General features: G+C 35.1%; 1 protein-coding gene across 1 annotated transcript in view; it reads left to right on the plus strand.

Moving 5' to 3' along the window:
- Positions 1-13,840, plus strand: part of Rnf169 (ring finger protein 169) — a 113,023-nt gene that overhangs the window by 77,185 nt on the left and 21,998 nt on the right. Inside the window, exons 3-4 of the mRNA XM_046441968.2 lie at positions 198-344; positions 9,718-9,836. Coding sequence (XP_046297924.1) covers positions 198-344; positions 9,718-9,836 — 266 coding nt within the window. The remainder of the gene's footprint in view (positions 1-197; positions 345-9,717; positions 9,837-13,840) is intronic.

The raw sequence follows: 13,840 nt of genomic DNA on the forward strand, positions 1-13,840 counted from the left end.
TCTTTTAAATCATGAAGTATATATTTGGTAAGAGCCAAGTAAAGGCAGATTTACATTTTGAAAATCAAGAAGGCTATATCTGAGAAGAAAAGCAGTCTTTAAAACTGCCTTGTGATCTGTTTGTACTCTGTTGACTAAAGAGGTTTTTAAGTCTAGAATTGCTTAAAACTACTGTCTGTGTAATTTGCATTTTTTAGCTGAGAGAAGAAAAGTTGCAAGAGGAAAAAACTTCTGAAGACCAAATCCACAAGCTGTTACCAGAGGACACAGAAACAGGGAAAAGGAAAATGGATGAACAGAAAAAAAGAGATGAGCCATTAGTAATGAAAACAAATCTGGAACATGTAAGTAGATCACCTTCTTGATGGACATCTGCCTCAAAAATCAGCAATTACCCAGGGGAAATGAATCTGAAAGTTTTATTAGTGAACTATGAGACCAGTAATGGTCATTATATGCAGTGAATATTGTAGCCTCTGGATGAGAGGTAGAGAAAATAATTTTTGAATGGGACATGAGATCTGGAACAGTGTGGGGGCAGGAAATGGTGAGTGAGATGAAAAACCTAGTCTAGTATATATACCATGGTTATGTTTTATATGTATATTGACATTTTAACTTCCATATTGTTGTTTTATAATTTTTTTTTTAGTTGTAGATGGACACAATACCTTTATTTTGTTAGTTTATTTTTATGTGATGCTGAGAATTGAGCCCAGAGCCTCACACGTGCAAGGCAAGTGCTCTACCGCTGAGCCACAACCCCAGTCCCCCCATGTTGTTCTTTGACATTTAAGTTTTATACTCTTTTTCTTTGCAGTACCAAGAATTAAACCCAGGAATGTTCTCCCATGAGCTACACCCCTAGCCCTTTTTATTTGTCTGTATTTGTGGTGCTGGGGATTGAATTTAGGGTTTCATGCATCCTAGGCAAGCACTCTGCCACTAGCTACATTCCCAGCCCACCCCCAGCCCTTTTCTTTTTCCTTCCTTCCTTCCTTCCTTCCTTCCTTCCTTCCTTCCTTCTTTCTATCTTTTCTCTCTTTCTTTTTTCTTTTTTTGAGATGGTCTTGCTGAGTTATTGAAGCTGGCCCCAAATTTATGATCTCCTGCCTCAACCTCCTGAGTCATTGGCATTATAGGTGTGCCCCACTAAGCTTGGCTCCTCAGTTTTATACATTTTATATCTTCAACTATATTTCCTTAAAGCTTATATTTCACTTGCCTTTATTCTTTATAATACCCTAGATAGAACAATGGTTAGACATAAGGTACATTCTCAATATTAGTTTAAGCTTAACCTAATTATATATTTGTTTTAGTGAGGTTTTTTGCTGCTGTGACCAAAAGATCTGGCAAAAATAGCATAGAGGAGGAAAAGTTTATTTGGGGCTCATAGTTTCAGAAGTCTCAGTCAATAGATGGCCAACTCCATTGCTTTGGGCCTGAGGAGAGATAAACCTTCAAGGCGGAAGAGTGTGTTAGAAGAGAGCAGTTCAAGAGTGTGTTAGAAGAGAGCAGTTCAGGACATGGCAACAAAGAACCAGAAAGAAAGCTTTGCTCTCCATGGACAAAATATATATTCCGAAGGCATGCTTCCAGTGATCTACCTCCTTCAGCTATCTCTACCATCCAGTTAATCCTTCAAGTGGATTAATGTGCTGATTAGGTTAAGGCTCATAACCCAATCAACCCAATTGAGTCAAATCTTGACTGAATTTTTTCACTACTTATTTACCAAGTAAATTACTGGAAAGAGTTGTAAGTTATGAATTTAACTTGTAAAGAAAGCACTTTGTGAAGATCCACTAATTACATTCAAATGGACAATTGCAATTGAGTTAAAAAAATTTTTTTTTTAGTTGTAGATGTGCACATACTTTTCTTTTATTTATTTATTTTTATGTGATGCTGAGGATTGGACCCAGTGCCTCACATGTGCTAGGCAAGTGCTTTACCACTGAGCCACAATCCTAGCCCCTACAATTGAGTTTTATTTCTTTGGTAAGTCATATTGGATTGGACATTTGTTGCTTGCTGTACATACTAAACATATCTTTAGAGTTATAACTTCTAAAATACTTTGATTCACCTTGTTGATATTTTAGTTTATCTTTCTAATGAACTGGAATTATAAAGCTTTAGCATATATAATGACAGGCAACATAGCAGAGTAGAAAAATAATCTGTGGCCCAGAAGTCTAACTCTTGGATTCCAGCATTATAGTTAAGTGTACAACTTAGGCTAGGTTACTTAATATCTAAGCTTTTAGTTTGATTTTTGTGAAGGTATTTTTCTTGAACTCGAAATATTGAAATTAAGCTTTCTTGGGTCATTGGTATTTGTTGATTGCTACATACAGCAGGGTTTCTGATTCCAATAATAATAACAATAGTAATTATTGTTAAAATAACTACTTTAATTTTAGAAGATTCCATACTTCTGAAAGATTCAGTTTAACAAGCATGAAGTGCTATGTACTTTTAATGCTCTGTATTGAAGGAACCACAAAGGTCAAAAGACTGCTACTGGATGAGGATACAGTTTAGTTAGAAAGGCAACAATAAGATACATGGTGGTTTTATGCATATAGTATGTCTTCCGACCGGTATTCCTGGCTATGATCTGTGGTCTCTGAAGACTGCAGCTCCACCTCTTCACTTCATCAGGACCATATGTAGAGCCCTCGGGCAAAACAACACAGAAGTGCCTTTCTTTTTAGGACAACCAGCCTTTTTTTTTTTTTTTTATTGTCACAACATTCTTTATTTTTTTAGTTGTAGATGGACACAATACTTTTATATTATTTATATATTTTTATACTGTGCTGAGGATCAAACCCAGTGCCTAACACATGCTAGGCAAGAGCTCTACCACTGAGCTATACCTACAGCCCTGTTGCAACATTCTTACAAGAAAGCTTTCACTTTTATATCAAGAAGTTGAGGGAAACTAATGAGGAACAAACTTGTACAGGATTTACAGTTACCAAATCCACACTAGAACATCTGACTTCATGTTCTTTCCTTGAAGAGGTTTTAGTTTTTTGTTGTAGAGTTGGGCAAAAGTGAGTTTTAGTACCAGGTCTTCCAAATACCTAATTTGTAACTATGATAAACTGACTTAGACTGCTTATTCTCAGTTTTCTCATCCATAAAATTGGATAAATAATAATACTAGCAATTACTTCATGATATGGTAGATATTAAGTCAAATTTTTTTAAGTAATGATTTTTTTGTTGTTGTTCCTGGCAATAATGCAAATGACTATTAGGACATAAAGTAATACTTTTGTATTTATGTATGTATGTTTATTCATTTTTCAATGCTGGATATTGAACATGACTTCAGACATGAAGTGGTTTACCCCTGAAGAAAATCCTCTATTCAGCAATTCTTTTTTTTTTTTTTTTTTCCTGTTCTGTGCTTGTTTATTCGGTTACCAGTGTATTTCAAGTACCATCATTTTAAAAATAAATTTTGGAAACAGAATATATGAATAATTCCTGAACACTTTGCTGAAGAGCATCAGATCTGATTATATCTCTAAGGGAATAACAGGGAGAAACTTAAAAGATACTAATGACTAATCTAGAACCACTTCTTAGACTCAATCACTACATTTCACAAACTCTTTCTTTTTAAAGTGAGAAGAATGCTGGTACAGAATTAGAGATAATCTGAGCTTGATAATTGCAGCAGTCACCAAATGATAACTGATGCAAAAGGCATGTGGCTTTGGAGAGAGTCTGTCATGCTTCCAAGAAGGCTCACATTTTATATTATTTCAACTAGTTGCCAGGATTTGAGACAGATCAAAAATTATGAGAGAAGGTCTAATCAATATTAGATTAAGAACTGAAATCCTAACAAGTTCCACTGAACATGCTTAATATTTTACTCTCTGTACTCTTGAAATTTATTTTCAAAACTTCCTGTGATTATTAAAATATCCACATTCTTAATTATGATATTATTATTTTTTTAATTTTTGTTGTTGGTTGTTCAAAACGTTACATAGTTCTTGATATATCATATTTCACACTTTGATTCAAGTGGGTTATGAACTCCCATTTTTACCCCGTATACAGATTGCAGAATCACATCAGTTACACATCCATTGATTTACATATTGCCATACTAGTGTCTGTTGTATTCTGCTGCCTTTCCTATCCTCTACTATCCCCCCTCCCCTCCCCTCCCCTCTTCTCTCTCTACCCCCTCTACTGTAATTCATTTCTCCCCCTTGTATTATTTTTCCCTTTCCCCTCACTTCCTCTTGTATGTAATTTTGTATAACCCTGAGGGTCTCCTTCCATTTCCATGCAATTTCCCTTCTCTCTCCCTTTCCCTCCCACCTCTCGTCCCTGTTTAATGTTAATCTTCTTCTCATGCTCTTCCTCCCTACTCTGTTCTTAGTTACTCTCCTTATATCAAAGAAGACATTTGGCATTTGTTTTTTAGGGATTGGCTAGCTTCACTTAGCATAATCTGCTCTAATGCCATCCATTTCCCTGCAAATTCTATGATTTTGTCATTTTTTAATGCAGAGTAATACTCCATTGTGTATAAATGCCACATTTTTTTTTTTATCCATTCGTCTATTGAAGGGCATCTAGGTTGGTTCCACAGTCTTGCTATTGTGAATTGTGCTGCTATGAACATCGATGTAGCAGTGTCCCTGTAGCATGCTCTTTTTAGGTCTTTATGGAATAGACCGAGAAGGGGAATAGCTGGGTCAAATGGTGGTTCCATTCCCAGCTTTCCAAGAAATCTCCATACTGCTTTCCAAATTGGCTGCACCAATTTGCAGTCCCACCAGCAATGTACAAGTGTACCCTTTTCCCCACATCCTCGCCAGCACTTGTTGTTGTTTGACTTCATAATGGCTGCCAATCTTACTAGAGTGAGATGGTATTTTAGGGTGGTTTTGATTTGCATTTCTCTGACTGCTAGAGATGGTGAGCATTTTTTCATGTACTTGTTGATTGATTGTAAGTCCTCCTCTGAGAAGTGTCTGTTCAGGTCCTTGGCCCATTTGTTGATTGGGTTATTTGTTATCTTATTGTCTAATTTTTTGAGTTCTTTGCATACTCTGGATATTAGGGCTCTATCTGAAGTGTGAGGAGTAAAGATTTGTTCCCAGGATGTAGGCTCCCTATTTACCTCTCTTATTGTTTCTTTTGCTGAGAAAAAACTTTTTAGTTTGAGTAAGTCCCATTTGTTGATTCTAGTTATTAACTCTTGTGCTATGGGTGGCCTATTGAGGAATTTGGAGCCCCAAACCAGCCTTGATAGAGTTATTCTTCACCATAGTCCTCTGACAGAAAGAGCTGACTGTGCCTGGCCTGCCAGATTCAGCTTTTCTCTAAGAACTGATCTAATATTAATGCATGCCAAGACTGGGAATTTGCTCTAATTATATTTTCTTTTACCACTACTATTTTTCATTTAGAAAGCCAGTGCATCAACCTAATTGAAATCTTAAAAGGAATAAGAAAGTACAAATTCTCAGATTCCTTTATTGGTAGTAGCCAGCTTCACAAAATTTTCCTTGCAAAACCACAATGAATAAAATCTAACCTAAGGTTTTAGATTTTTGCCTTTTTTCCTGTTTACTTTTATATTTTTGAGGACTTTTAAATGATCCTAATTGTACTTTAAATATGTTTTAAAGAGTTTTGGTATTGGGTAAATAATTTCATTTAGTTAGCCAAGGCTATATTCAAATTGGAACACAAGAGAATCTCCAGTGGTCCCAGAGGAAAGCCAGCCCGAATGATTCAGTGATTCTTTTTTTATATAAGTATTATTCTGATTAGAGCTGGACTGATCATATCATTCTCCTAATCAGAACCTCAGTGACTTCATTTTTTCCATGGAATTAAATGAGAATTTTTCACCCCAGTATTTAGGTCCTTCTTTAACTATGATTCTAGATTATCTTTCCATCCTTGATTATTTCCCAAAACTCTAGGGAACAGAGGTATTTGCTTTCTCCAAAATATATACGCTGTGCTTTCTCTCTTCAAGGTGCATTGTCACCATCCTACCTGTTGAAAGGCTATTCAACTCCCTATGTCCTGTTCAAAAGTAGTCACCTTCATGGAAGCTAAAGGGATTCCTTACCTGTTTCTCCAATTCTGTCATTCACCCTCCCTTCTTTGCCCCCACACTTTGTAACTTACAGAAAGTATTTCATTCTCCCTTGCATTGTGTTTTTTTGTGTGTGTGTTTGTATTTCTCTGTGGGACCACAAATTTGTTGGGATATGTCTTACCAGGTTTTAAGTGTCCTGAAGTACCTTGTACATGACAAGATTTTGATAATATGTTTATGCAATACAACTTAGATGGAGAGAGATTATCATGTGGTGTTATTTTTTTCAGAATGGAAATAAAATAGACACAATGTTTATTATAATTTGTTATGGTGAAGCTAATCCAATAATAGTATGAGTTGTTGGAAAAAGATTCAGTATAGGTACTGTTACACTAAAGATCATAAAGCAAAAGTGAAAAATCACTATGTATAACCTAGAAGTAATCCTTATAAACATTTGGTAAATATCTGTTCAGAACTCTTTTCTGCATGCATGATATACATACTATATGTTATTGCCTTTCCAGAAAATGCAGCCCTTTTATAACCTATTTTTTGTTAACTATAAATTGTAGACATCTTTCCCTGTAAATTAAGAATCTACATCATTATTTAATGATCTCCCAGTATTCTTTTTTTTTTTTTCCAGTATTTTTTTTTTATGTGTGTGTGATTCTGGAGATTTAACCCTCTCCTAGTATTCTTGACTGTAGAGTTTATTTAACTAAATTAATCTGTTGATATTTTGCTATCTTAAATACCATTGTGATGAAATCCATTTGTCTTATTAGTACCTTAGAAATAAATGGCCAGAAGTGAAATGACCAGGTCAAAGGAAATATACTTTTTAACATTTTTAATATTTATTACTCATTTGGCCTCTAGACTAGTTTGTATATAATTACACTACTTCCAGTAGTACAGGAGAGTATTAAACTAATTTCCTCACTCTTTGTCTACTCGGGGTGCTTCACCCCTGAGCCATATCCTCTGCCTTTTTTATTTTTTTTATTTTTATTTTGAGACAGAGTCTTTATAACTTGCTTAGGGCCTGGATAAGTTGCTGAGGTTGGCTTTGAACTTATAATTCTGCCTCAGCTTCCTAGCCACTGGGATCATGGGCATGTGCCACTGTGCCTGGCTCAGTCTCTTAATTTTTTTAGGTTCAACATTTTTTTTACATGTTGCTGCAGGAGTTCCATTTATGCATGCTTTGTACCCTTTTAAGAATCCACAGTGCTTTATACAGTAACCTTCACAATCTAGATCCAACTTTCGGTCATTGCTTTTCTCCTCTCCGTTTCTCACTGGAACTCCATGAGCTCTAGCACAACCAAACAACTTTCCACTCTTTACATGTACCAGAGCTTTCAGAACTGTTCTTTTGGACAGGCTATTACTTTTGTCTAAAATTCCCTATCTTCATTCTCTGCCTATAAACTATTCATTGACCTTTCAGAGTCATATTAAAGGTCACTTTCTCTGTAAACTCCCCTTCCCCAAAATTAACTTTTATCTAAGGGAAAGATGAGAGGTAAATATTTTCTTCTCTCAAGGTTCAAGGTATTTTGGTTGTAGAAATGTGTAGGGGTAGCATAGCTTTTGTCTAAATAGATACTTATTTATAATAATTAAATTTATTTTCAACAATTAAAATAAACTTGAATATTTGCTATAAAACTAAAATTTTAAAAATATTAATAGTACTTAAATTAATAAATAAATATCTTTTTTGAGTATTTGTTTGCTAATGTATGAGGTACTTTTATTGGCTTATCAGAAACTAAGTAGAACAATCAATTTTATACATTAGGAAACTGAGGCTCAGAAAGATAAAACACCTAACCTACATTGATGGTGATAGCAAGTAATAGAGCCAAGATTTGAAGTCTTTAATTTAATACTGATCTGATTACAAAGAGATGCCCAAATAGGAATTGCCATTATTTATTATTATTGGTATCAAAGCTTTTTCTTTTTTCCAAAGTTCAGAGGACAATATCATATCAAATTTGATATTGGGTCAGTGCTGTTAAAGTTTCTGCAGTGAATATTTTGGGCAGTAGAATTCTCTAAGGAATTATATCCTTTGAAACTGAAAGGCCTCTCTGTGAGTTGTAATCCTTCAACTCTTCTCTCAAAGGCCACTGTTAGGAGACATAGCCTATTGTGTATACCAGACTAGAGAGTAACAGTGTGTTTAAGGAATGCAGAGCACTGTGACCCACATGATGCCTGGCATACCTATGTGTGTAACTTACACTTTGGTAATCATTTGATCAGAGAGAGTTAATCATTAGATGATTAGATTTTTTTGTTTACCTACTATATAGTAGTATAGGAAATTTTTTGAAAAGGTGGTCACTTGCTCTTACAGTTTATTGTCTAATGAAGAATGACTCCTAAATAAGAAGCTACAATTCAGCTACTCATGAAAAGAGTCTCATATGAAATCATGACATACAACCTCACTATATGTTGTATGCAGAAGGTGTATTTAAAAATAAAATACTTCAAATGTGAATAGAAAAAGTCTAAAAAAGGACTACAAAGGAAAATGAAGATAAATGAATGAATATAGACAAGGTAGATAAAACCAAGTCTAGAGGAATTTGAGAGCCTTTGTAGAGAAAGTAGCCTTTCAGATGACTCTGAAAGACCGATAAGTATTTTTATTGACAAAGAATGCAGATAGGGAATTTAGGAAAAGGAAATATAAAACAATGGTTTTGAAAGGCTATGGTACATATAAAGAGTGAAAGCAGTTTGATTGGACTGGAGTTCATGGAGTTTCTTTTTTTTTTTTTTTTTTTTTTGAGTTCATGGAGTTTCATATGAGGAACTGGTGGGGAAAAAATGTGAAAGAATGTTGGGTCTAGGTTATGAACGTTATTGAATCATGCTGAGTGTTTAGCCTTCATCCTGAGATCACCAACAGTTAAGCAAGGATGTGAGAGAATTCATGTGCTGGAAGGATAATTCTTGGTAGTATGAAGGGTGTTCAAGGAAAGAAAACCTGAAGGAAGTGAGACCAGTAAATACATTATTGTAATAGTTGAAGCAAAGATGATGATGATAAAGTAAGGCAATGCCAATCTGTATAAATGGAAGGAGTTAGATTTGAGAGACATTTTAGTAGTAGAGTATAAATTGCTCAGAGACTGTTGCTCTGAATTTAGGAACCTTTTTTAGCCATTCATAAACTGTATAATCCTAATCTAGGCAAATTAGCTACTCTGACCTTGTTAGCCATCAGTGACAGATAATAATCTGTTTTAATGGGACTGATATAAATAATTAATAAAATAAATATTTAGAAGTATTGGAATACCAAGACCTTTATACAGATGTTATTATGACTTAGAAGTAAGGGAAATAAAAGAATCATAGATGAGATTGAGGTTTTTTAGATGGATTGGTGGTGGGGAAAACAGTGATTTTGATGTTGGATCTATTGAATTTAAGCTACATTTGAGATTGGGATCCCTAGGAGGCATTTGGAAAACAGATTGAAACTTAAAAAGACTTAGAGAACAAGAGCTTTGAAACAAAGCAAGGTTAGGTTCCACAGGAACCCCACATGGACTCCCTTGTCTCCCTTGTCTCCTTGACAGTGTCCTGCACGTCTCTCAGATTCAGAGAATGAAGAACCTTCTGGAGGCCAGATGATACAGACACATCGCTCGGCATTTGTTTCCAAGAACAACTCCTACTCCTTAGCTTTCCTGGCAGGGTAAGAAACTGATACTGAATTCAGTCAGGATTCTTCCATTTTGGGGTGTGAGACAAAAGGAACTGGGAGAGCAAATGTATTTGTTGTAGCTATTTTGTGGGGAGGTGGAAGGGGTAAAAAGAGGTGGGAATTGGATTTTTAAATATGAATCAGAAAGGGTCGATCTGAATTTTCAAAGAAAAATAATATTTACCCATTTGTCACATCTTTAAGGTAGAATTATGCTAATTTCTCCTGCAAAGTTTAAATCTTTTATCCTGGGAAAATACAATAACAAAATCTTATTCACTCTGACAGTAGCCATGGATTCTCCCTCTGAACTTAAAAAACTCAGTAGGAAATGAATTCAGAGTTGATTTTATTTTTCAATTTCTAGGTCTAACTGTATTTTCATGGGTTTCAGGAAAGTGGACTGAAAAGTTTTAAGACCCTTATCAACAAACCTCTTGATCCTTTAGATTTCGCAGGCCCTAGGGAGAAACTGAATGGATGCTGAATGCTGGATGTTGGAGGGATAATGAAGGGCTAGATGGAAAGGATGGAAGGAAGGAATCATTTATTCAGTAGATGTTTTGGAAAAAGCAGATACTATGTGCCATACTCTGTTTTAAAAAAGAAATGCAAAGGCACAATCTTTAGTTTGTTGTCTTTTTTTTGTTTAAAGCTGGCATTGCTTACCTTCATCCCTAGGGTTCAGCTCCTCCTTCCTATCAGCACAAGAGGTTGAAGTCATTCTAGAAACTTTGGTGATGGCTGTGGAGGTGGTTTCATTGATAATGACAACTTGGTTTTGAGGAAATTGCAGTGATCCTGTGGCTTTGGTGACAGCCATGGTGGTGGTGTATATAATGTCAGTGGAGGTGGCTACAGTGAATTTGGTAATGATGGAAGCAATTTTGGAGCTGGTGGTAGCTACCATGGTTTGGTAGTTAACAACAATCAGTCTGAATTTTGGACCCATGAGGGAGGAAACTTTGACTGCAGAAGCTCTAGCCCCTATTGTGGTGGAGGCAAAAAAGTACTTTGTCAAATCCTGAAATCAACGTGGCTGTAGCAGTTCCAGCAACCGCAGTAGCCATCCATGGTAGTGGCAGAAGGTCTTAATTTTTTTGACTCAAAGCTTAGCGGGAGAGGCGAGCCAGAGAAGTGACAGGGAAGCAAGAGGTTACAGCCAGTTGTTCAACTCAGCCAGGCACCATGGTGGTAGGGCTTAACTGCTACTAGGAAGACACATTTTAGACAAAACTCATGTGTGTAGGCAAATAACCTTCAAGGACTGTGTTTAGGACTAATCGTATAACAGATTATTTTAGTTTCTGTTCTGTGGAACATGTAAAGCTTTCCAGCAAAGGGTTTTGATGTAGGGTTTTTTTTGGCACCCATGCTGTTGATTGCTAAATTTAATATCCTGATTATATGCTGAATAAACATGGCTTTAAAAAAAATAGCTGAATTTAGTTGGTAGAGTTATCCTTTAGTGAAATACTTTTCTGATGTCATAGAAACCTTAGGTGGGAAAATCAATTATGATAATACTATAAATTGTATCTCTTATTTATAATGTACTTTTTTCCTTAGATAAGAAAATGTTAAGTTTCAGTTACAGATTATTTTTAGGAGAACAATATGGAATTGTTAGTGCTGACAAGAAAATCCAGCATAATAGACATATTTAAAAATAATTCAATTGGTGGTGGTTGTACAATAATGTAATTACAACTTTAAAATAGTTAAAATGGTAAATTTTATGTATATTTTACCACAATAAAAGTTAAGCACTGTTCATAGTTTTTAATATTTCAAATATATATTTTTTTCTGTTAAGCAACAACCAAAGAATAAGTTTTCTCTGCAAGTTTTTTCTGAAAAGAGATCATATGTAAAAAACTTAAGTTTTTAATAAGTGTATTTGAATCAAATGAATCTGCCATTTAAAAAAATTTTTTTTTGTAGTTGTAAATGGACAGAATGCCTTTATTTGTTTATTTAGTGCTCTACCACTAAGCTACAGCCCCAATCCCTACCATTTGTTTTTCATACCTACTTTATGAACTTTTCTTAAGCATAAAAGCATGAGGGTAATAGTGAATAGGCATGAATGATAGGAATATTATTTTGAAAAAATATATCAATAGATTCTGGCTGTGAGTCTTGCCAGCAGATCAGCTAATTTTTACTTTAAAAATTCAAAGAGGGCTTTGTAGTCACTTGATAAAGTTCTGTAGCCCTTTGAAAAGGAAACTTATTTTAAATAGGCCAATAGAATTATAGTTAATCCAGGATCAATTCTAGGTTAATCTCAAAATATTTGTTAGTTGAAAAAATTAATTTGAATAGTAAATGGTTGTATAATTGTAAAGTTAAATTTTCATTTTAGCTAACTGAAAACTGGTTTAGCTTATTAAATCATTTCAAAAAATTTGTTTCCCTTCTTGCCTCATTCCTATCTTCCCCACCAAAATCAAACTAAAACCAAGAGGGCAAATTCTTCTTAAGGCTCAGTCAGGAAAATCTTTTTGAGTTACTGTTTTTCTGTTCCACAAGAGCTCCATATCCAGTTGCATTTTTCTCAATGCTTTGGCTGTCAATTTAGTATTGGGATTAGTTCAGTCACTGTGCCTTTCCAACATGGCCTGAAATTTTTTTAAAAAATGTATTTTTTTTTGTACCCTTTTTACATTTGCTAAGTGGTCTCTGTTACTCCACTGAAATTTAGTTTTTATAGATCTTTTACTTTAAATAGATTCAGATTGTTCTTGGAAATATGGTGTAACCATAAAAAGAAATATAGTCAAATCTGCCATCTTTCTAGTTTGAAAAACAAGTGATACAGTAATGACAATACTGCCACACAAAAAGTGTATCATAAATAAATGGTACCTAGCAAGATTTCTGGCACATGATAAACCTTTAGTATTATTGCTGGTGCTGCTGCTATTTTTTTGTCATTTTTTGAAAAATGGATTCATGACATATCAAAAAGGATCTGACATACAATCTTATTCAACCTTTTTTTGTAGTTATGAATGGACAGAATGCCTTTATTTTGTTTTTATTTTTTATTCGGTGCTAAGGATCAAGCCCAGTGCCTCACACATGCTAGGCAAGCACTTTGCCACTGAGCTACAGCCCCAGCCCTTATCAACCCCTTTTTTGTTGTTTGTTTTAGATGGGAAGACTAAAGCCCAAAGAGAGAACATGGTTTGCCAATCTTAGACTGCTGGAATAGTAGGAAACTGAGTTAAAACTGAGGCTTCTTGTTGTTGAGTGTCCTTTCCACTGCACTCCATTGTGCCCAAACCTTCTTGTGTAGGTCCCTGTGCTGCCTCTGCTTATCTCCCCAACTAATCTTTAAACTCTTTGCAGGCAGAACAACATCTTTTCCATCATTATAATTCCAGTATTAGTATAGTGGCTGGCATATAGTTGGGATCCTCAGAAATATTTGTGGAATGTTTGAGTGAGCTAGGCCTTGTGTTTCTGGGTAGGCTAAACTGGGACTTTGTCAGAACTGATTGTCAAAGTTGTAGCATAGGGCTTCTAGGAGAAGAGTTCTGGGAGCATGGAAAGATGGATTGGCTAGTGGCTATTTTCTAGATCCAGTTTTATAGGAGTAATATGGGATGGGAGGGGGAGTCTAGTGACCACATTGATAAAACTTTTATATTGTGAAGTTGCTTATAGCCTTCTAATGCATTAGCAGTGGTTTTTGATGATACTTTTTATAGTGTTATAAAAATGATTTGTATTCCACTTAGCAGAAATTAACTATAGCTGTACCATTTTGTTTTCTAATATCTATATACTCTAAGCCTGAGCCTGTGCTCCACAGTGTGGCAATATGAGAGCTGGAGGAGCTGTACTTTCTATAAATTGTGTGTATAAGGAGAAAAACAGAGACTGAGAATCTTAGTGATACTAAATGCATGCCCAATCAGTGTTGGAGTGCATTAAAATATGCACACCCTCTTGGAAGTATATCTCGCTTCCTTAAAATGAACAAA

This window comes from Marmota monax, unplaced genomic scaffold (assembly GCF_021218885.2).
Source record: "Marmota monax isolate L192 unplaced genomic scaffold, Marmota_monax_Labrador192_F-V1.1 WCK01_AAM20220418_F8-fsc00068, whole genome shotgun sequence".
Taxonomy (NCBI): Eukaryota; Metazoa; Chordata; class Mammalia; order Rodentia; family Sciuridae; genus Marmota; species Marmota monax.